This window comes from Scardinius erythrophthalmus (assembly GCF_964197995.2).
Source record: "Scardinius erythrophthalmus genome assembly, chromosome: 9".
Taxonomy (NCBI): Eukaryota; Metazoa; Chordata; class Actinopteri; order Cypriniformes; family Leuciscidae; genus Scardinius; species Scardinius erythrophthalmus.
The window spans coordinates 25,961,667-25,984,882 of record NC_138229.1 but is presented as its reverse complement, the minus strand read 5'-3'; the positions used below and the strand labels follow the sequence as shown (position 1 = coordinate 25,984,882).

The window sequence follows — 23,216 nt, the reverse complement described above, 5'->3', positions numbered from 1 at the left end:
GTCAGTGTCATTAACAAAATAAGGCCCTAAGTCTGAAACATTGACAATTTTGGTACTTGCATTTATTGTTATGGTTAAAAAAAATCAAGTTATACCGCAAATTAACAAACCACAATAAGTAGAGGTAATGGCCAACTATATGATATAGTATATAAAAGTAGTAATTAACTGAAAGGCTGATTTGTTCAAAGGACAAGGATATTTTTCATGTCAGGCCAGGGTAGGTTATCACCAGTTTTGGGGGTAACGCATTACAAGTAATGCAAGTTACGTAATCAGAAGTAACTAGTAAAGTAACACATTACTTATAAATTTACTACAAAATATCTGAGTTACTTTTCAAATAATTGAAATTTGTATTGACTGACAGGTCTCCTGTCTGCAGAAATCAGGAGTAAGTGCAGAGGAGTTGTGTGCGCTGTGTGAACATGATGTGGTTATCGTAATTATAGACTAAATGTGAGCAGTTACTCATCTTACTTGCACAAAAACAGATTCAGTATTCATCAAAATGAATAAAAAGAGTGAAATGCAAACTCAGAATAATACACACACCTGCAATAATTATGTTAAATTACACAAATTTACTTACACGAATTTAATCTCACTTTATAAACCAAAATCTTTGCTACTGACCTTCAATGATCCAATCATAAAACTAAACTTTAGATAAACATTACATTTGTTTCTTTTCTTTCTTTTCCTGTGTCCTATTCTTCTGCGATTCAGAACAGCAGCACAGCTGAAAGGTTGAGCTGCGCCCTCTATTGTACAGATGTGTATTTTGCATTTCCTTTTACATGTGCACTTTTGGTGTGAAAGGGCATTTGCCAAAAAGTAACTTTTTTTGTTATTAAAAAACAAACAAGCAAGCCCAGCCCAGGTTAGAAAAAGTAGCGCAAAAGAAACGTAACGCATCACTTTCCATACAAAGTAACTAATATAATGCAATTTGTTTCTTTTTTAGGACGTAAAACACAACATTGTAAGGCGTAACTTTCCCCAAAACTGGTATCACATGTTTTAGCATTTTAACACTAACTATAACTGCACTACCGTTCAAAAGTTTGGGATCAGTAACACTTCTATTCAACAAGGACACATTAAATTGGTCAAAAGTGACAGTAAAGACATTTAAAATGTTACAAAGGGTTTCTATGCTGTTCTTTTGAACATTAATTATATTCATCAAAGAATCCCGAAAAAAAAGGTATCACGGTTTCCATAAAAATATTAAGCAGCACAACTGTTTTCAACATTGATGATAATAAGAAATGTTTCTTATCAAATCAAAATATTGGAATGATTTCTGAAGGATCATGAGACACTGAACAATAAAAAGTAATGATGCTTAGAATTCATACATAACTGTGTTTATATTATCCTATTTAGGCTTTTAATTGTATAGATTTTAACTACATAATTTAATAATACTTTTTCAGGCACTATGTTGTAGACTGGAAAGTTTCACTTGTAAGTTTCACTGTAGTACAGCGACGCCTACTGGGTGTCACTAACAACACAATACGGGAGTAGCAGCAGCAGTTACGCAGAGATCATTTAGCTCATCAAAGTCATGTACATTGATTTTAATAACGCTTATCCGTATAAATCATGTTGAATGGCTCTCATCAGAAACAACTCTTTAAAGGTGTCCTGATACAAACTTATTGACATAATAAATTAAAAGAAATGTCTCAGAAAATAATGGATACAAAAACAATCCAGACCTTCCGGACACCCAGACCGCTTCCTGCGTCATGACGCATGCTTGATCAGGTGGGAATTTCGTGTATCTTTTCTACATGTAAACTTTTTCGTAATTTATTCTGTAAGGTGACATTTGTGGCTTTTACAATACTGTATCAGCAAGGTAGTACATCACAAATTGGTTAAATATTCTCCCATGTAACTCAGTGAACTGTGGTGACCTGTGCATGAACGTGTAACCCACGATGCACTTTCCACAAAATGTTTTTCAGTCTATGAATTAATTTAAAATACAAGAAAATTCGTGTTATTTTCTGTATTTTCCTCTGAATTTAGAATAGTCTTCTTACTATTTACTTCTTACTAAAATCACAGATAAAAGGCTAATTAACATTACCATGTGACACTTGTAACATGTAGTTTATTGAGTGGATTTTTGAGTGTGGCAATGCATTGCTGATGGATTTGGATTGAGTTTTAGGTGATGGAGGTGTAAAGTTGTGCTTTGTTACGGACTTGAAGAGCTGCATCTTTAAAGTTCATTGAGTGTTCAGTTGCTTTTCAGACTTAAATGTTTCTCAGATTCAGCAATTGTTAGTAGGCTATGTCTTTTCCAGTGGTGAAAAGAGTATGAAGAAATTTTGCCTTCGAAACTCACACATGTAGGCTATGATTAATGTCCTCCCTTCTGGAAAATCCAGCTTAAGCTGGCCTTTGTGTTCTAGAACGTTCTAGCTGGTCTAAGTAGCAACCCATGTCCTAAGCTTGACCACTTAAAGATGCTGGTCTGATGCAGCTCCAGTATGGTCTGTCAATTTGTATTTTAGTCAATATGCTCCAACAAGTATTTACTCAATATTTGTCAACACATGCATCTTTATTTGAAAAGGTCCAAACTTTTAAACCGGTTAAGGCATATTATTCTCTGTAAGCTACCAACCTTTCAACCTTCTCTAATATAAAGTGATTTGAATGGGCAACAACTGGACTGCAAAATAAATGTTTTGATTCTGGTAACAGTACTGCCTTTCAGATTCATAAGAAAGGATAAGCAAGTTCAACTTCAGTGCTTTAAAGTCACCATGAAATCAAAATGTACTATTCTTATTTTTTTATGGAATTTCAGTATTTTCTTTTCTTATAAATGATTTATCTGTGCACATAATTTTTTTTTAATAGGCCTACACGTTTATTGATCAAATAACTCTTCTCTGATGATGCGTTTACTGGCATGAGGGCGGGACAACCTGTCACTCACATGAGATCAACCAATTGCAAACCATAACCATCCAATCAATTCCTGATGGACAAAATCAGGTTTTGCCCTACATTTATTTTTATTTTTTTCGAGAAGCCGTTTCACTCAGAATATGGAAGCTTGTTTCTGCCACTGAATAAAAAAAAAAAAAAGTAATTGCGACTTTTTCTCTCGCAATTCTTTTTTTTTTTCTCTCACAATTGCGAGTGTACGCCTCAGTTCTGACTTTTGTTTTCAGAGTTGCGTGATATAAGCTAAGTTGCAAGTTATATAGTCAGTATTGGGAGATATAAAGTTCCATTTCTGACTTTCTTTTCTCGCTATTCTGAGTTTATATCTCACGATTCTGACGTCTTTGTTCAGAATTGTGAGATATTAGCTTAAAAATGGTCAGAATTGCGAGTTTATGTCTCACAATTCTGACTTTATAACTCACAATTGCGAGGAAATATAACGTAATTCTGACTTTTTTTCTCAGAATTGCGAGTTTATGTCTCCCAATACTGAATTTATAACTTGCAATTGTGCTCATACCACGCAATTCTGAAAAAAGTCAGAATTGAGAGATGTAAACTCGCAATTGCCTTTTTTAATGATTTATTCTGTGGCGTAAACAAGCTTCCATGCTCGGAAATATGTCACAATAGGGAAAACAACTTCCGTTTCATGCTGACTTCAGCAATGCTTTAAGTGGTGGATATTTTTAGAAGACATTCTGTGAAGACAGAAGACATTCCGTGTGTCCTATTGCATACCATCCAGCCTGAATAGCATCCGTGATCAAGTAGGTGACATAATCGCTTTGGGTAGCTGATGACGTCGCATAAATTAGTGAGTGAGGTGTGGACCTCTGTTCTCTGTGGTTGTACTCGTCAGACATCCTCTTTGCTCTTCTGACCAAGTTCATTATTCATTCATGGTGTTGTATTACGGAAGTTTCAGTTGGTGATGTTTTTAATGGTGGCTGTGTTTTTGTTGACATGGTTACTCCAATTTCTGTTGTTCACCCAGTGATTTACAAGATTTCAGATCAAGTGAGGTGTTGCAAAATTGAGGTTGTGCAATAGAATCTGTGAATTGCACAAGCCTCCTTATGACATCAATTCATTTGGCATAAATTAAAATTCCATAGAAATACCTAAATAATTAGAATAAACAACAAATGCATAAACATATGTATAACTTTGACTTGCTATTCTTTATTTTAAAACTAATTTAAACAGCATGATTGCAGCTTTATGATTTTAAGAGACTGCATGGAATAAAAAAGGTGATTTAAAAAAAAGAAACCATGACCATTTACATAACTTAATACACGTTCTCTTATACACTACTGTTACGTCTTTTTTTTATTAAAGAAATTAATACTTTTATTCAGCAAGGACACATTCAATTGATCAAAAGGGACAGTAAAGACTTTTATAATATTACAGGGGATTTCTATTTCAAATAAATGTTGTTCTTTTGAACTTTCTATTCATCAAAGTATCCTGAAAAAAAAATTATCATGGTTTCACAAAAATATAAAAATCAGCCTATTAAAATAAATTCTGAATAAAATAAAATATATTTGATTAAATAAATGCAGCCTTAATAAGCATAAAAATGATGGTGTGCATCAAAAACATAACCCTAAACCTAACCCTTACCCAAACTTTTGAATCATATTGTATATTTATATTAATCCCCCCCTCCCCCCATAAAACCTAAAATCTTTGTTGATAGTCCATTGAAACGTAATGTCAAATACACAAATAAATACAAATTTAAATAGATAAAATAATTAAAATCTTAGTGTATAGATGGAGTCTTAGCTCTCAATTTTTAACAAATATTTAAAGATAAATCTAATGTGTGATATCATGCTCTATTATTTACAATCCAAATTTTACTTTTAGTGGTTTATGAGCTCCTTAAATTTGCCCGAAAGAGAAAACTTGAAGGAAACAGTCCCGTTTCACTACTTTTAATAGTGGTTATTCCCTCTATACAATTTAATCTTATTTTGAGCCAGTGTGAGACTGATACCGAAGGATACTGAATGGAATCCCTCATCACTTCTGTTCAGAATCTGCTGATGTGTCTGTATTAGCACATGAATGCAGACCAGCACGCTCCTGTTTCTGAAAGTCTCTCACCAGCATCATAGCAGTTCTTATGGATGGCTTCCATTCAGGTCTAGTCATCGGTTTGATTCCTGAAAACACACCCATTTAATGTAATTCGAAATTACATTAATTCAGTTTTCAGTCACAAGGGCTGGAACGAGAAGCAAAGGTTTATTCAGTAGAGTAATGAGAGAAATAAGAGACGGCTGATTCTTTAAATTGAATCATGGATGACCAATTGTGCTCTCAGACTCTCCCAGGTCATTAGTGTATTAGGTTCCTTGTTCAGTTTGACCTACAATTTGAGTTTAGCTGTGGTTTATTGTGGTGATGTCCATTCTTTTCTTGGCTTAGGTGTGTTGAGGACAGTTCTTCTTACACGCATGATTGGCTAAACGAAAGAGAACATCTTAAAATGTACCTATTCTGAGTATCTATAGGATGGTAGTCATTTATCAATACATCTAACTGTATAATTATGCATTATTAAACATTTGGTGTCTACCTGAGTCAAAGCTAAAACCAGCACTGCTGTGGCTGATGACACAATTGATCAAATGTCCAATAAGTTGTCCTGGTTCATAGAAGTTGCTTTACTGTCTGCAGTTGAAGCATAAATAGTACTGGAAATGGAAACGATGGGGGAAAATAGGTCAGAGGTCACCATGCCAAAAAGACACGTTTATCTCGGTCAGTCAGGTGTTTGGTGAAAGTACAGTGAAGGGAATGTATACATATGATCCTCAGGTGTGCGGTTTTAAGAATAAGGTGATGATAGCCATCTGGAATGTAACACGAATTCCTGGGAGTGTGACTTATAATCGTCACACAAAGAAAATCACACCTCGACTTCTCGATAGGCATATAATTTAAAACGTTTATTGAGCATCAAATCACAGCAAATTAGATTGATTTCTGAAGGATCATGTGAAAAGACTTGATGCTGAAAATTCAGCTTTGCCATCACAGGAATAAATTACATTTTAAAATATATTATAATAGAAATAGTTATTTTAAATTGTAATAATATTCCACAGTATTACTCTTTTACTATTTTTTTTTTTTAAATAAATGCAACCTTGATGAGCAGCAAAACATTAAAAACTTCTTACCGACCCCAAGCTTTTAAATGGCAGTGCTGCATATATTACCTGAATTATGTAGTTTTGTATGTTGGATTACATAAATAAGTTTAGAACACCAATCTCGGGTTAAGTAATATCATAAAATATGAGATTATCAGGGGATGCCACCCCTGTCAGAAATCCTCCCCTTCAAGTTCTGTGGTTTTTAATATCGCTGAATCAAACTGGCTGTTATCTGCTTTTCTGTGGCGTCACCTCGTAGCAACAGTGGTCGAATGTTCTCGCAAGTAAAATACTTGCGCATTTTGAGCTTGGCTGGCTCAATATGAACATATTATTCAGTCATTTAAGACATTTTTCCTTATTTCGAACTTTACTGGTTAGAAGGGCTCTTTAAAATGGAGTCAAGAACCCTAAGGTTCTATATAGAACCCCATTGAACCTTTTTTTCTAAGTGTATGTTTAGATATAAAAGAGAGGAATGGAGTTCTGGACAGGACTCTGTACATTAATTCACAGATATGTGTGAAGGTTTATAATTGGATGCTTATCTGTGATTGTCTTTACTTATCTCTTGATTGGCTCAGCTTCAACTACAGGAAGTTCAAACAACTGGTCATAACAATAGCAGAGCTTTCACTGTAGAAAGGGGTATTTTAGTCATAAATGTTGAATGATAAGATTAGAATATGTATGTATGTAGACGTGAAATGCGATTGATTAAATGTAATTTTTTTAGCGGTTGTGGCATGACGTGAGTGTGTCTGTTATCAAACTGCTTTTTGTGTCAGAGAAAATGGCTCGAGCGCAGAGACTCCCCACTCATGTCAGGATTTTTGTCATTCTTCACCTCCTCCAGGACTGCTACAAGAATGTGTCAGTTTGAGGATCCCACACCCTGTCCTCAACGTCTGAGGAACGGGTCAGACCAGTGCTACGGGAATCCTTTGAAACTGACTGGTAGTGTCCCTGTGTAGAACATGTGCCACATGGACCACGGTGTCTCAGAGCTGGAGGGTTCACTGACTCATAGACATATAGACATGTATCTGATATGTCTGTCATTGTTGCGGTTATGATTTAAAACATTATGGTACAACGCATCTAGCTAGAGATTGAAATAGAGGCCAAGATTAGCCATTAGCATAACACCTTAACACGTGAAATTAAACTGATTCAATTACACAAAATATCTTGGTTTTCTTAGAAAAGGGTCGCTACAATGTAACTTTTCCACATGATATTATGTGGCAAAAAAAATAAAAAAAATCTGCTTCAGTGTTGTTATTGTTAACTAAAACTAAAGCTATTAAAATATATTTTATGATAATAAAAATAAAGCTGGGATAATATAAAATGTAAAAATTACATGAAAAACTTACAAAACTGCCTTGGCAACTTACTAAAATATAATTAGTTGAAGTACTAAATTTACTTAAACTAAATTTGTAATAAAAATTACTAAAACTGAAACTAAAAATATACAAATACAGTATAATTCAAAAGATTTATAAAACCTACAATATATAAATAATATGAAATAACACTAATCTGTACACTTATTCTACACACATCATTTTTATTTATTTTATTTATTTAGTATACCTGTCATTTATTTAGTATACCATATATATATATTTTTTTTTTTTTCATATGTTGCCTATATATTTCCATTTCTCTCTGGCTTTGGATATAGGCCCATATTTGTGACCCAGGGGAAACAAAAGACTTTTCATTGTTGAGCAGTCTCTGCTCAATTCTCGCCTACTTCCACTGCATAATAAAAACCTAACCAGTATTAGAGCCAATCACTGACCAGTTTCTCTCTAGAGAGAGCCAATCGTTGAGTTTTGAGGTGGGTTTCAGAGGGCGGTTCCTGTCAGTTGAATGCAGGCTACAGTCCCGAAACCAGGCGGGTGTTGTCTCTTTTGAATGAGCTGCTGCTCAGGTTTATATTAGGCACTGGGAGTGACTCCTCTGAGCGTGGCCTGTCTCTGCCTTGGCAAAACTCCCACGGGCCTGACACTTATTCTATCACTGGGGAAAACGGCTGTGATTGAGAGCCACTGAAAGAAAGAATAAGGACACTGGAAAGAATCAAAGTTCAGAGACTGTTTCCACTGCTTACCTGGGTCTGTCATCCATTTATTTGCCCCTGTGGGGCAGTATTCTTTTTTTTTTAGATATATTTTTAGATATATTTATTTATTTATTTATTTTTGGCTGGATTGACTGCATCAACAGAAAGACAACAGGTAAGCTTAAAACATACTTTTGTATTTTTCGTAGGCTGTATTATGAACTGGCATCCCTCACTGTCTCCTATCAAATAGTTTCTTGGGATAGTTTGTATATTTTCTCCTTATTTAGGTGACCGAGAAGTGTGATGAGACACTTGATATGGTCAGCTTAAACCATCTTTGCATCTCTCAGGATTTAGTTTGTGTGTGTGTGTGTGTGTGTGTCTGTTGTTTATGATTATGTTTTCTGTGTAGTATTGACTGTTTGTGACTAATTTTCGTGATGTTGTCAGCAGTTTCTGTCTAGTTAATCTAGTTAATGTCTAGTGAGTTAATCTGATTCAGGATAGATATCTATGTTTCTCCACCTCACCAGTTTGACTGGCTTTGCACTATTGCACTATTCATTGGAGTTCAGGTTGTACAGATGACATCAGCTTTGTTGATTCTAAGAGCGAAAGGACGGTAAAAGTTTTAGTAGATTTTTTGATTACAACAATTGTGTGTCTCCCTCCTCTTGTGTTCCTATGATGGTTCTGTTCTCTTCTGATGAAACAGGTGGAAATGCATTAGATGTGTAGGCAAGATAAGCAGTGAAGGGTCTGTTTAGTGTGCTTTGTCATCCTATCCTATTGTTTCACAGACAAAGCTTAAGCTAGTCCCAGACTAAAATGCATGTTTGAGCTGTTTTAGTTGAAAGCAACTTGAACTTTTGTTTTTTAAGGCACGTTTATAAAAGCTACTTAAATGTCATAATTGAACTAAGGCCTAATCCTTGCTTTATCTAAGCCCTGCCTGTGAAGCCAGGCCTAAGTCTTAGTAGTCCTGTTCGGTTTGTCTGGTCGGATCCCATGTGGGTTTTGAGCAGTAGGAACACACTAAATAGTCTGTTCATTCAATCTTCTCTGTGTAACTCAACATTGACATACAGAGCTAGAAAGGTGGGGGCTTTATGTTGTTTCCCAACATTTTTGCATGGGCAACAGATGTGAAATACTTTTGGAAAGGTGATGTGCTACTAAACTATTTTAAATGACATTTTTCAAATTCTTATGCAATTATGCACACAGAACTTCATATAAGAGACTTTGTGGAATATTTGCAGGAAGTACCATATTTGGACATATAGTACTACATGCTGTATGTGTGGCATCTTATATTTGTACACAAAAAAAAAAAAATGTGACCGGATGACCATTTTGAATAAACTAGTGAAGGCAAAATGTTGACCACTGATCAGTTACAGGACCAATTTCCCTTATACATTCAAATCAAGATTTTGGGTTAAAATTTGAACTGCACTAAGCCAACTGCACATATTGTAGTACACTCAATAGTATAGTTGGTAATAATAATAGTTTGGCTTTGGTAACGTCATGGACCACTCAGGTTGGGCTTTGCATCCTGTTCACATGGCCAGCTGTTTCTTGTTTGCTTTTGCTGGGCTGCCATTATTGACTCTGACTCCACTGTCCTCCTGATAACAGCATATTAGTCTGACCAGCCTTTTACTAGCTGGATTGTCATTGTTTGCTTGCCTAGTTGTAACACATTTACTTATGTCCTCCAGTTTATTGGTTGTCTGAAGAAATAAAGACAAGATGTTTGAAGAGGTGTTTTCGAGCGTCTTGAGGTTCTACGACTTTCTTCTGAAAAGAACTGGTAAGAGCTCATTGCATTGTGCTTTTTAGATGAGCAAAAACCACCAACATCACTGGCTTATGTGTTATGCTATTAAAAACTATTAAAGCTTTCAAATTTGTTTTAAACAGCACTACAGTTTTGGCCACTAGTAGAATCTACTTTAGAAAGATGTTTCATGTGGCTGATCGGTTGATGTGTAATTTTCTCAGATGCCAGAGTGCGTGATTATCCGCTGATGCAGAGTCCCATTCAGATGACGGTCATCTTGCTGGGATACGTCTTCTTCGTTTTATATGTGGGACCACGATACATGGCCAATCGCAAACCTTTCAGCCTCAAAACAACTATGATTGTCTATAACTTCTCTATGGTGGCCTTCAACTCCTACATTGTTTATGAGGTAAACAAGTCTTTTCATTTTTTCGTGTTTGGGAGAGTAACTAAACTTATTCATGTACCTGAACTAATGTCTTTGAGGAGAACTGCTAGAGAAAGATATTGTCGATTCAAAAGTGAAAATTTGCTCACCGTACAATAGCATTTCTTCTGTAGATCACAAAAGGATATGTTTAGCAGAATCTTCAAGTTGCTCTTTTTCATATAATGAAAGTGAATGGTGACCATAGCTGACAAGCTCCAAAAATGACAATCAAAAGTATCATAAAAGCAGATTTGACAACATTATGGTGCATTTTTATGATACTTTTATGGTGCTTTTTTGAGCCTATGGGCATTTTCAATTCACTTTCATTATATGAAAAAGAGCAGCGTGAGCATTCTGATAAACGTCTTTTGTGTTCCACAGAAGAAAGTAAATCAGATGTTTGGAACGACATGAGGGTGAGTAAATTATGACAGAAGGGAAAAGATGAACAAACCATGTTATTGTGCTTTTGTGTAATTTTTTTCAATCTGCCTGGCGCTTACAGTTCTTGATGTCTGGCTGGGGAACAACATACACTTGGAGATGTGACCTCTGTGACACCTCCAACAGTCCTCAAGCTCTCAGAGTAAGTTTGTTTCATTCAAACATGTTCTTATGCTATCGAAAGGAATTAATACTTTTGTTCAGACGGAACGCATTTAATTGATCAAAAATTCTATTTCCAATAACTGCTTGTTCTTAAACTTTCTCTTCATCAAAGAATCCTAAATAAAAAGCCTCACATTTTCCACAAAAATAGTAAGCAGCACAACTGTTTTCAACTGTAATAAGTAATATTGTTTCTTGAGCATCAAATCAGCATATAAGAATGATTTCTAAAGGATCATGTGACACTGAAGACTGGAGTAATGATGCTGAAAATACAGCTTTAACATCACAGGAATATATTATATTTTAAAATATGATAAAGTAGAAAACAGTCATTTAAATGGTAATAATATTTCACAATATTAATAGTTATGGTGTTTTGATCAAATAAATGCAGACTTGGTGAACATTTAAAAATATTTTAAATATTTTACAAACTCGAAACCTTTGAATGGTAATGCGTATTGCTAATTGTGTTTCTCCTTATATCCCCAGATGGTTCGAGGAGCTTGGTTATTCTATTTCTCCAAATATGTTGAACTTCTAGATACGGTAAGAATAATTTGTCTTCATGCCTTAAATTTGTGTGTTTTAATGCTGTATTTGGAATAGGAGATGCAAAGGCATCTGGCACAATATACAGAAGCTTAACGAGAACTGTGTCTGTGATCCAGGTGTTTTTTGTGTTGAGAAAGAAGCACAGTCAGGTGACGTTCCTCCATATCTTCCATCATTCCATCTTGCCCTGGACCTGGTGGTGGGGCATCACTCTTACTCCAGGTGAGTCTATCAACACTGTAGTCGCTGACCAGCAAGCAATAGCCGTCTTTTCGCCATCTAGGTTAACTATAGATCCGATATAGTAACCTTGAATTTGGTTTCATGATGTTTTTGCCAAAATAACATCCAGGATGTATGATATTCCATCATGTAAGCAAAGTCAACCGTGATTAGAAGGTGTTTGGTTTCATGTCTTTAACATCTTTTATGCGTAGTCTGTGCGTCTATACTTGGGCTATGGTTAGATGTCTGTTAAATTTTCACTGACAACTCAAATTTTGCCTTGTTTCACCCTAGACGTCAGGGCTGTGTTTGGACGGCTATTAGACGTCTTTTAAATGCAAAATTGCTTGCTGGATGGTTTAATAGATCAGTGGTTATTAACTGGTTTTGCTTCAAGAACCAGATTGTGCCTTTGGCCATGAAGTTGCGGCCCAAATAAGATTAAAACTGTTTTTTCATATGAAAATAAAAAAGCCTGAGATTTTCGGAGCCTGTGAAATTAGGTGGCATTTTTTGTTCCTATAAAAGACTTCTTTCTTTCCTGCACGTGGGCAAAGTATAAACAAGGGGATACGGTTAGGGTGTATTAACTGGTGTAAAGATGTCTAATTTCAATTACTTCCATTTATTTTCATGTGAAAATGACAGTCGGTGGCATGGGTTCTTTCCATGCTTTGGTGAACGCTTGTGTCCACGTCATCATGTACACCTACTACGGTCTAGCTGCTGCTGGCCCGCGCTTCCAGAAGTATCTGTGGTGGAAAAAGTACATGACAGCTATCCAACTGGTTAGTAGAAACTCATTTAAACTCTTAATCTTATGTGATTTAATGTGAAATGCATTTGCATCAATGTGTAACCAAAATGGCAGGCATACATTGAGATTGAAGTAAAAATGATAATTTATACTTGTCTTACAATTGTCATTACATTCTATTTACATTCCATTCCTTTCCATCAATACGGAAGCTTACAGCGGTTGTCAGAAATGAAAAGCCCGTTACCATATCTGAATTTCAGCTCCGGAGGCTTCCTCAGCACTTGTATACACCGTGACACAAACAGTAACAATGACGTTGGTTTTACCGTATCAGTTCGAGCCCGAGTCCTTTTCTTTTGGAAGTGCATCAACGTGCATTTGCTTTCACTGTGCAGAAAACTGCGTCTTTCCGATATGTTGACAACACGAAACAAACTCTTTCAGGCCCCAGCTACAGTGTTTGAGGGCGGGTAAAAGCAGACGTTGTTTGCAGGCAGCCAATGAAGACCATAGGCTGACATTATGCAAATTTGTTACAAACCTACTTAGTAAGACTGGAGTTACTGACGACTTGTTTCAGGTGATTCAGAATCAGTTCTTTCTTTTGGGAGACCGTAACTCCACTCCATTTATCGTGCACACTGATCTTTGAAACTCTGCAGACCGTTTACATTCACAAACAGCTATGTTAAACACTACATTAAAGATAATATCCAAAAAAAACATAATAGGGGCATTTTAAAATGATGGAGATATAATTTAATTTCTTTCCATGTATTTTCCACAGATTCAATTTGTACTGGTGACTGTCCATATCTCTCAGTATTACTTCATGGAAAAGTGTGAATTCCAAGTTCCCCTCTTCATTCATCTCATCTTGATCTACGGCATGTTTTTCTTCATCCTCTTCTCAAACTTCTGGATCCAGGCCTACGTAAAGGGCAAGCGACTACCTGTTTCTATTGAGGACAAACCCACACAGAATGGCATTATCACTGTGATTGAGCCTGTGGTAGTGGCCAACGGCAAACACTTAGAAAACGGCAATGTGCACCACACTAACGGATTTGCCCACAATGGTAAAGTGAAGGAGGTCTAAGTGGGCCAATCAAAACATCAGAGACATGATTGTTAGATTATTTTTGTCAATTGATAATTTTTTTATGATTGCACGGGAGATGAAGCGGCACATTGGATCTGGCGGTGGGTCCCCCTTTCTTTGTATTTATGGATGTTGGAGGCTGGGGAGCACTATACATGAAGAGAATTCGTCCACTGAAGTTGACTTCGTTGACGTCGCTCTGAAACCCGACAGCATGTCTGTGGTTTAATCCGGTTGATCTTGGCTTTTTTTCCTGGCATATGAGTCTCCCTGTTGTTTGCACACTGTACAGTTCTCACAAACTCAAACTTGACTGTAAATAAATATTTCCTCAGTTTATTGGAAATGTATGAGCTGTCCATTTTTCTAGAGTTTGTTCGTAACTTATCATTTAATAAACACTTTTTTATAATAAATTGTATTTTTTTATGCTCCATTTGTGAAGTTGATTTTTATTCAAAAATGAATTGAAACAAAACATTGTTTACATGGTGTGTATATATTATAGAAACTCCATGCAACTTGCATCCTTAAAAAAAATCACACAAAGCCTTAAAATAATACCCTTTTTTTTGTCCAGAAAACTTGGATCATTTCAGTTTTATAATATTTTATATTATACATTTTTTAATGCAAATATTTTTTGGAGATTTTTTTTTCTTTTTTTTCTTTTGTTTACTTTTAAAGGTCTAGATTTGTATCAATAAATAGTATAATTTAAGCACATTCTTTCAACTTAAATTCAAAATAACTCCACGTAATAACCAGCTTAAATCAGCTCAGAATATCTCACATTGGGTCATATGGGTGTCTCTGTCGACCTCTTGTGGAAAACAAATAATATAACATGTTATTTCATGACTCTTGCCACTAGATGGTCTTATAGCTCTATATGGAGCAAATGAACAGAAATATTCTCCTGGGTCCTGAAGTCAGTTCCTGAATTAATCTCTTCAGTATGCATTCAGATTGCATTAAAAATTATTTTTTTTATTTTATTTAATTGTATATGGGTTTTTTTTCTATGTATACTGAAGTATTTGTTCCTATGGGAGAGAAGGATTTGTTCCTTTTTGTATTACAACCACAAACTCCTCGAATCCATTCTTTTTTCTTCTTTTTGTATTCCTGGATCACTCAATTTCGGGTCAAAATTACCCAAAGTTCCCATAGCAGAACCTCAAAGCATTTTGACTGCTTAAAGGAATAGTTCACCCAAAAATTAAAATTCTGTCATCATTTACTCTCCCTCAAGTTGTTCCAAACCTGTATGACTTTCTTTCTTCTGCTGAACACAAAAGATGATATTTTGAAGAAAGTCGGTAACCAAACGACTGATGGACCCCATTGACTTCCATAGTAGGAAAAAAAAATACTATGGATGTCAATGGGGACCAGCAACTGTTTAATAACCAACCTTCTTTAAAATATCTTCTTTTGTGTTTAGCAGAAGAAAGTATATCATACAGGTTTGGAACAACTTGAGGGAGAATAAATGACAGAATTTTCATTTTTGGGTGAACTATCCCTTTAAGACAGAAGGCCAAATCACACTGCACTGACAGGCGGACAATCACCAGATGACAATACGTCACTTCTCAGACATTCCACGAGCCGACAAGAGGTGGACAAAGTACACAACTTCCTTACTTGAGTGAAACTACTGGTCAAATATTACTCCGTTACTTAAGTACATAAATACTTGTCTTGTTTTTAAAAGTACTTAAGTATCAAAAGTAAACGCATTGTTTTATTGTTGCATTGTTGTATGTAATACTTTGTACCTTATGCCTCTGAATCTATGCCTGCCTACCCTCATATCAATATCAAATTTATTTCTAGATCACAGTTCCAGTAGTGGGATTGAATGTGAGATTGAATAAGTAAGTGCACTCAATAACATCCACATTGGTTTCAGACACACATGGCTGTTCCCTCAAATAGTGCCCTATTTAAAGTTTTTTGGCTTTTAGTATGTTACCTTAGCCTACTGTTATCTATATTCTATAAGCTAGTGTGCTCCAAAAAAAAAAAAAAATTCACATTTAGGAGACCAAACCAAAATCCAATGCCAGATTGACATTAATCTCCAACACTGGACAGACGTTATATTGTGGATCACTATATACCGTCAGAACCCGACGTCGGGTTCTGAAGTCGTTCTTACATCAACCCGACTTTCCAACCAAAATGCAACCCCTGCAACCAAAATCATCCCCTAACTGACATTACTACTTTCTACTCAAGGAGCTTGACAGAAATGTAGTAGAGTACAATATTTGTCTTTCAAATGTAGTGAAGTTAAAGTTTCCAGAAAAAAAACTGGAAAGTACAAGTACAGATACTCAAAACGTGTACATATAGTACTCAGGTAAATGTACTTTGTTACCGACCACCTGCAAAATCTGCAAAAACAAGCTAAGACAGTAGTAACAATGATCCGACAAAACCAGAGTGTCCGTTGCAGTCCGTCAGTGCAGTGTGAATTGGACTCAAAAAGCAAATGTCAGTTTTGTTTAATTCAACCATTCTGCCAACATGGCAATACATGATTCCCTTAATAGCGCTTTAAAACCATGCATTAAAGAACACATGCAGTAGAGAGCACCTAGAAGGCAAAAAGCAGCATGTCAAAAGGGGGAAGAAATTCTTACAAAACTTTATTTGAAAATTTACATTTCTGTACATACTTTAGTGATTACTTTTAGAGTTAAATATGCACAAACTTGACAGAATCGTCAATCGTCACAAATCGTTATTCAAGGGTTTAACTTTCAAAGGAGGTGGTCTTCTGGGAATCTCATCTGTTCTCATTTTTAATTTAAAAACACATTGTGCCTCTGAAAACACAAGAATAAGGGAGTGTCTACCAAAGCTTAGTGTAGAGCTTTTGGCAGGCATGACAGAACGTAACATTGGTTTGTTTGGCTTTCAAAGAGCTGGGCAATTCTATTCACAAAGGAAGTTTCTAATAAACACTGCTTCAGATCTTTAAACTCCCCATTTGTTGGATGCAATTAATAAAAAAAATAAAAATAGAAAAAAAAAAAACTACATTATCGAATGCGTTGTTGAATGATGCTGTTGGTGGGCTTGGGTTTCTTGATGGCATCTTTTTCAAAACCCTTCCAAAGTCGAATGGTTTCATCAGCAGCAACAGAAGCCACAGTTGAACCATCTGGACTCATAGCCAAGTTGAGGACTCGGTCTTCATGTCCTGAGATGAATAATTTGGGAAGGACAGGAATTTAAATGTAAATTCACTATTAGTGTGGTTGAAATGTTTAACTGAATGAAGGGTGACCACACAAATTTACAAAGTACAAACTTGCCTTCAAGCTCTGCAACTTTAGTGAGTGAGGGGTATCTCCAGATGATAACCTTGTCGTGAGCAAAACCGTGGCCTGACACCAACTCTTTGTAGTTTGGTGCAAAAACAAGAGAAGATACCTGGAGGGAAGCGAAAATGTAGTAATCGTATCACTCAAGATAACATTACCTGTACTATACCATGCGGGGATACAGTGGGTGAGCCTACCTGTGAACAAGTATCAAATGCACTGATGCAAGAGCCACTGTTGGCATTCCAGATGCGAATATGACGGTCACTGGTGCCCCCTCCTGACGCAAGGATGCTGGGCTGCCAAGGGCACCATGCCAAAGCCTTAAGGGTGCAAAAGGGACAAAGATCTCAACTACAACCTCAGTAGAAAAAAAAAAAAAGAAAAAAAAAAAAAAAAAAAAAAGGAAGAGAGGTAGGTGAACCTCTCTTCCTTTTTTTTTTTTTTCTTTTTTTTTCCTTCTAAATTCAAGTTACCTTGACCGCTCCCTGGTGTTCACTTAGAGCATGGATGGCTTGATATTCAGAACCAGTCGTCATTGGCCAGATGTACACCATATTGTCATTGCCACCGCTAGCTAAATATTTCCCATCTGGAGACCAGGTAAGGCCACAGACTTCCTGAGTGTGTCCACCGAAGGTGAAGATGTGGTGGTCTGCTACTCGAACATCATGCTGATGAATCAAACCAGATCTGGAGCCACTGTGGAGAACAAACAGTGTTAAGCCTGGAACACACCAAGCCAATGCCGACGAACTAGCGCTGATGAAAGCCGACTGTGTTGTCGCCTCGCGTCGGGGTAAAAAGCTGCACTTGAACACACCGAGAGAACTACTGCCGACTGTCAGCTAGAATGCGCATTCTGCGCCTGTGTGTAAATGAGACAACTGTCTATTTCTGCAGATATATTCGTCTATTCGTCATTCAAAAAGGGAAACCGATGCTGCCGGCTGCAGATACACACACACCATAAACAAAGCAGTGCGTGCTTACCGCTTTGAATATCAATCCTGCTAAACACTTTCTTTATTCCACTCCTCTTGTGTTAATATTGAAATATTCGCCAAGGAACACTCAGGTATGATGACGTACCATTAGAACAGCCATCTATATGTACCGTTTTGACTTTGCTCGCTGTTTTGTTATTCTCGTACACTGACTTGTTCACTAAGCTGAAGAGCCAATCAGAGTTCCCTCTTTCACCGACGCCGATTCAACATGTCAAATCGGCCGAAAAAAGCCGACGAGGACCAATTTCAGCCGTCGGCTTGGTGTGTTCCAGGCTTTAAACCCCTGAAATGCATATAATCTGAAGAGTGCAAGGAGATGATGTCTTACCTAGACAAAACATGATCATTCCAACTCAAGCAACCAACCCTTGCCGAATGGCCATCCATGCTGCGGAGACGCTTTTGGCACTGAACATCCCATAACTGCAAGAAATTGTATGATCCTTTGAGAAATTCAGCAAACAAGATGGCAATTTGCAGAGCAATATCTTGACTGATTTATGTATAATAGCTGCAATCTCTACATAAGATCCATAATGAGAAACTGAACACCGACATGCAATCAATCAAGGATCACAGTATAACAGTGGTTCTCAACCAAGGGTCCAATGCTCACTAAAACTTCAAAATTGTATGTAACGGACTTAAAACAGTGACTAACTTGTAAGACTAGTCTTACAAGACTGCCCCAGGCCTTAACTTAAAAGAAAAAAAAAAAGAAAAGAAACCAAAATTAACTTGAAGTTATGTAAGCTGACATTGACTTCACTCAACAATTGTCATTAAGAACCAAAATGGAAATATATTATATTTAAGGTCATTTTGACCTGGTAAAGTCAGGCAATATACATTTTTCTTAGTTATGTAAAGCTCTTAGGAGTTTTTTTTTTTTTATAAGTAAAGAATGAATAAATATCCCCATTAGTCACAAAAATAATGTAATGTAATATCATGGTAATAAAGTACATTCAGGGGGGCTTGGAGTCAAAAAGGGTGAGAACCATTGTACAATTATTCAACCACAGTATGAGAAAACAAAAAAGTCAATTACCTCGACTTTACAATCACTGGTCCCAACGGCCAAGAAATTGCCATCTTTGCTCCATGAGACAGAACAGATGTATTCATTATCATCCTCCATTTTCTTCAATAAAACAATGCTCCCCATGCCAGCATCCCACAAATACACTTGGTTGGCAAGGCCAACTGCCAAAACGTTCTGCCTTCCCCAATCCATCAGGTTCAGATCTGAACATAAATTGCAACATTAGGCTCAAATAAATCTCTTCAAATTAGACTGCATGATGTAATGCAAAACTGTCAGCTCACAGAAGTCGTTTTTGATATCAGGGGCATCTAGAATTCGCTCTGGAACGGAGGCAATGTACCGGCTCTTCTTGATCGAGACCGGTGTGGGAACCTGACTGTAGAGAACCTTCAAGTTGTTCTGATAACCTGTGGGAGATGATGTTTAGTTCATTTGAGAGACCCATTTGTGGAAGGACGTTACCAGGCAAATTAAACTTAAGGGATGGTTCACCCAAAAATGAAAATTGTCATTACCAACTCACCCTCAAGTTGTTCCAAACCTAAAAGTTTAACACTGTAACAAGATGATATTTTAAAGAATGTTGGTAACCAGACACCCATTGACTTCCCCAATAGAAAGGAAAAAAAACGAAATGAAAAAAAAAAAAAAAAAACACTATGGAAGACAATGGGTGCCGTCAACTGTCTGGTTAACAACATTCTTTAAAATATCATCTTGTTAAAAAAAAAAAAAAAAAAAAAAAAAAAAAGGAAACCTTATACAGGTTTGGAACAACTTGAGGGTGATTAAATGACAATTTTCATTTTTGGCCAAACTATCACCTTTAAACCAATAAGCCAAAAACAATTCATTCAATTTAATATTACTACTAAAAAAAATAAAAACCATACCCTCAGGGGCGTTCAGTGGCTTTCCTCCTAAATGCAAGATCTTTGCTTCCTCAATGTCATATCCATTTAGTGTCACAGACCAAGCTTTCTGATTTGGCTGCAAGGACATTGACAGTCAGAAAACATATATAATCTGACGCATTTATAATGATGTTTTATTATAATAATTTATAACTACAACACTTATTATTAGGAACTTACTGCTGTAGAGGAGTCTTCCACAGGCTCGTTTTCTTTGGAAATAAGAAAACTAGCTACATCCAACTGTTTGTTATTTCTTGTTGGGATGAATCGATCTCCTCCTGCCTTAGAGGGGGTGTTTTGGGTCTTGCCGTTCTTTCCTTTTAAGAGACATTGAATATTAAACACTGAAGACACTCCAACTAACTACAATGACCAGTGGCGGCTCAACAGGGGAGGCACAGCCTACCCAAAATTGTGAGTTGAAAATGGGAGAAGGACGATTTAATGTTGATAAAATTTCCCAGTTATTAATTTCATGTCTCAGAATGTGTACTTCTTTGTAATTTCACCACTGGAAGTGTAACCACCGCAGACCTCTTCCCCAAATGTGTTGAATTTGTGAAACGCGAGTCTGAGAGGATAAAGAAGGGGGAGGCAAATCCATAGCCGGAGACTTGTGCCTCCGTTAGTAAAAAAAAAAAAAAAAACTACCACAAGAGTATTTTACTTAGAGCGATTACAAGTGTTGAGAAAAGAAACAGGGCAGAGGAGGTTAGCCTCCTTTGGTATATCAATCACCGACGAGGCGTAAATTACATGGTATTAGTTTGAACGGTCATTCGAACAACAGCTACAAATTAAAAATGAAGGAAGACCCCATGCCTTAGTTGCATATAGACTACAGCAATCAGCTTTACTAAACGGCTGAACGTGTTCTTAACATGGACATTTAAAATGACAGAAGGATGGACTTTTGCTTGAAGTGATGGTCTAGGACAAAAGTAATGCAGCAATATATCGTTGTCCTCCATGCAATACGATAATAGATTCACTGACACCCAATATTGATATTTTAATGAATAAAATAAGGCGCTCTAAATGGATTTCCCTGCGTCGCTACTTCGTGGCTCCTCGAGGTGGTGCTCAACAAATGAATTAGGGAACATGAACAAGTTAACTAGCATAAGAAAAATAGTTGTTTTTTTTAAACAGGATGGCATAGAGCAGTGAGAGTAAAATAGATGCAGCAATGTTTAGGTCCAAAGTCTGAAAAAACCTGCACTTAACCTTTTCATGGGCATTTTGTTTTCATAGTTAGATTGATATCTTTATGCATCATTATGGGATGGTCTAGCAATATATTGATATAATATTCTATTAATATATCTATATATTCTATTCTATTCTATTAATTTAGTATTCTATAAGTGACCAAAAAAGCCATTTTAAAGCAGTTAAATTCCTTGGGAGTGGATTCGACCACTAAAATTGTGTGCCTCCTCCATTTTAAAACCCACCAGCCACCACTGACACTGACCAGGAGCTGGACACATATGACTCTTACCTGGGGTTTTACTGGGGGTTTTGGAAAGGCTCACTGATCGGTTGACACTCTTGTTTGGTGAGAGGGATTTTGTGTTGGTGGAGCTGGATGTGCTGGCTTTCCTCTGCCACCTCGCCATCGGAGCGTTTGTGATAGGCATGTCCAGCCGGAGGACATTGTGGATGTCAGTCTCAAACCCAAACTGGGACATTACTGCTACAGAGATGGTCACTCTGTAGGAGAAAATAGACAGGATACATACACATCAAAATAAGAAAACAAACTTTATAGGCTTTCCATAAACTTTAACATAAGAATGACAACGTTACATGAAGGGGTGTAACCATACCCTCTTGTCACGATTCGATACATATCACGATACAATATTATTGCAATACTCCAAGACATATGATAAAATGTTACCAATTTATTTATGTCAGTAACTAGATAGATTTAAAATAAAGTACCACTTTTTACTGGTAACATAAGACATTTGGGATTATCAGAACCCACAGATATCCCCCCACTGCATTATTATACATTAGTCAATTATATATATATATATATATATATATATATATATATATATATATATATATATATATATATATATATATATATATATATATATATATATATATATATATATATGTAGTAAGTTAGTTTAATGTAGTACTGACACTAAATCTCTGAAAACGTGATTTTTTATTTTTTTTATCACATTAGTTTTTATTTTTGGTGAACTAACGTTACTAACGTTAAGTTACACATTGTTGCAATTGTATATTGCGATATATTATGAAACGATACATTGTTACACCCCTTGTAAATAGATATAAACGCAACAGATACAAAGCACTGCAGTAATGTCCATAACTAGCCTAATCATAAAAATATATATACTTAATCTTACCACAAATCCAGCAACTTCGTTCCTCCGATGCACAACAAAATTGTCAATACAATTTAGCCGCTGTAGTCTACTTGCAACTTTTGTGATTTCTCCGTCCTTCCACAAGCAGAGTCAAGACTTATCTGAGGGTGTGCATGTGAAGACAGCTAACGGATGAACGCCAGTTTAAATGTCTTAAACGCGTGTCGTGATTGGACAATTCAAAAAACAAAGGTTTTCGCTGTTACCAAGGCAGCCAGGCAGAATGCTGCGCGCTGATTGGTGAATGGTATCATTGAATACTTCCTGACAGTATTACATATTAAGAGTCCTTTAGGATCGTTTCAGGTTATGTCGTTAATCTGTTTTGTCGCTCACTGCTGGTTTTACGAATTTGTATTTTGAGGAAAAAAACAAGGTATGGCAGAATAATGTTTCTGAAACATGCATTCTGATTGAGTTGTTAACTGGAATGAGATTCACTTATTCTGTGCTGCTCATATCACACAAGGAATTTTAATTGGTAAGACGTATGTGCTCTCAGAAATACAACAAATACACCAGCTTGGCAGAATTACAAGAGAATAACATATTTAGAAAATAATAAGAACACATTATACAAGTAGAGTTATTACTCACCGGGATGTGCAATAAATTAAGTAATATAAAAACAATGAACTGAATATTGCACACATAACGTTAGATTTGTAAAAGGAACCGTGTTTGAATATGTAAATATATATCAATTTATGTTTTACACAATGTCTGGCCTGGCATTAAGTGGAAATATTGATATGGCATA

The 23,216-nt window shown here is 36.2% G+C and overlaps 2 protein-coding genes across 3 annotated transcripts; one reads left to right on the top strand and one right to left on the bottom strand.

The window, feature by feature from the left end:
- Positions 1-1,454: 1,454 nt before the first annotated feature.
- Positions 1,455-14,158, top strand: elovl1a (ELOVL fatty acid elongase 1a). 2 transcript variants are annotated; one of them, XM_081374598.1, is made up of 8 exons: positions 1,455-1,779; positions 9,972-10,063; positions 10,255-10,445; positions 10,975-11,055; positions 11,574-11,630; positions 11,753-11,858; positions 12,510-12,649; positions 13,409-14,158. In XM_081374598.1, the coding sequence occupies exons 2-8, from the start codon at positions 10,003-10,005 to the stop codon at positions 13,718-13,720; spliced, it is 948 nt and encodes a 315-aa protein (XP_081230724.1). In that variant the 5' UTR covers positions 1,455-1,779; positions 9,972-10,002; the 3' UTR covers positions 13,721-14,158. The 2 variants fall into 2 exon arrangements, with proteins under 2 accessions (XP_081230724.1, XP_081230725.1); XM_081374599.1 differs by lacking the exon at positions 1,455-1,779 and adding an exon at positions 8,280-8,416 and having other exon boundaries at positions 13,409-14,155.
- Positions 14,159-16,010: 1,852 nt separating this feature from the next.
- On the bottom strand, positions 16,011-22,625 carry cdc20 (cell division cycle 20 homolog). Its single transcript, XM_081373866.1, has 11 exons — positions 22,436-22,625; positions 21,544-21,755; positions 20,217-20,356; positions 20,016-20,112; positions 19,404-19,529; positions 19,126-19,322; positions 18,403-18,497; positions 17,541-17,766; positions 17,262-17,387; positions 17,056-17,173; positions 16,011-16,940 (listed from the first exon to the last, which is right to left on the bottom strand). Exons 2-11 carry the CDS (start codon positions 21,731-21,733, stop codon positions 16,780-16,782), a joined length of 1,476 nt encoding a protein of 491 aa, XP_081229992.1. The 5' UTR covers positions 21,734-21,755; positions 22,436-22,625; the 3' UTR covers positions 16,011-16,779.
- Positions 22,626-23,216: the final 591 nt, after the last annotated feature.

What these genes read in the sequence shown, in the direction of transcription:
- elovl1a (XM_081374598.1), top strand. Translation starts at nt 10,003, where the DNA reads ATGTTTGAAGAGGTGTTTTCGAGCGTCTTGAGGTTCTACGACTTTCTT. An exon ending in ACTCCTACATTGTTTATGAG is followed by an intron (nt 10,446 to 10,974) that starts GTAAACAAGTCT and finishes TGGCGCTTACAG; the next exon opens with TTCTTGATGTCTGGCTGGGG. An exon ending in GGGCATCACTCTTACTCCAG is followed by an intron (nt 11,859 to 12,509) that starts GTGAGTCTATCA and finishes TGAAAATGACAG; the next exon opens with TCGGTGGCATGGGTTCTTTC.
- cdc20 (XM_081373866.1), bottom strand. Translation starts at nt 21,733, where the DNA reads ATGTCCCAGTTTGGGTTTGAGACTGACATCCACAATGTCCTCCGGCTG. An exon ending in GCCACTGAACGCCCCTGAGG is followed by an intron (nt 19,530 to 20,015) that starts GTATGGTTTTTA and finishes CATCTCCCACAG; the next exon opens with GTTATCAGAACAACTTGAAG. An exon ending in TAAAGTTGCAGAGCTTGAAG is followed by an intron (nt 16,941 to 17,055) that starts GCAAGTTTGTAC and finishes TATTCATCTCAG; the next exon opens with GACATGAAGACCGAGTCCTC.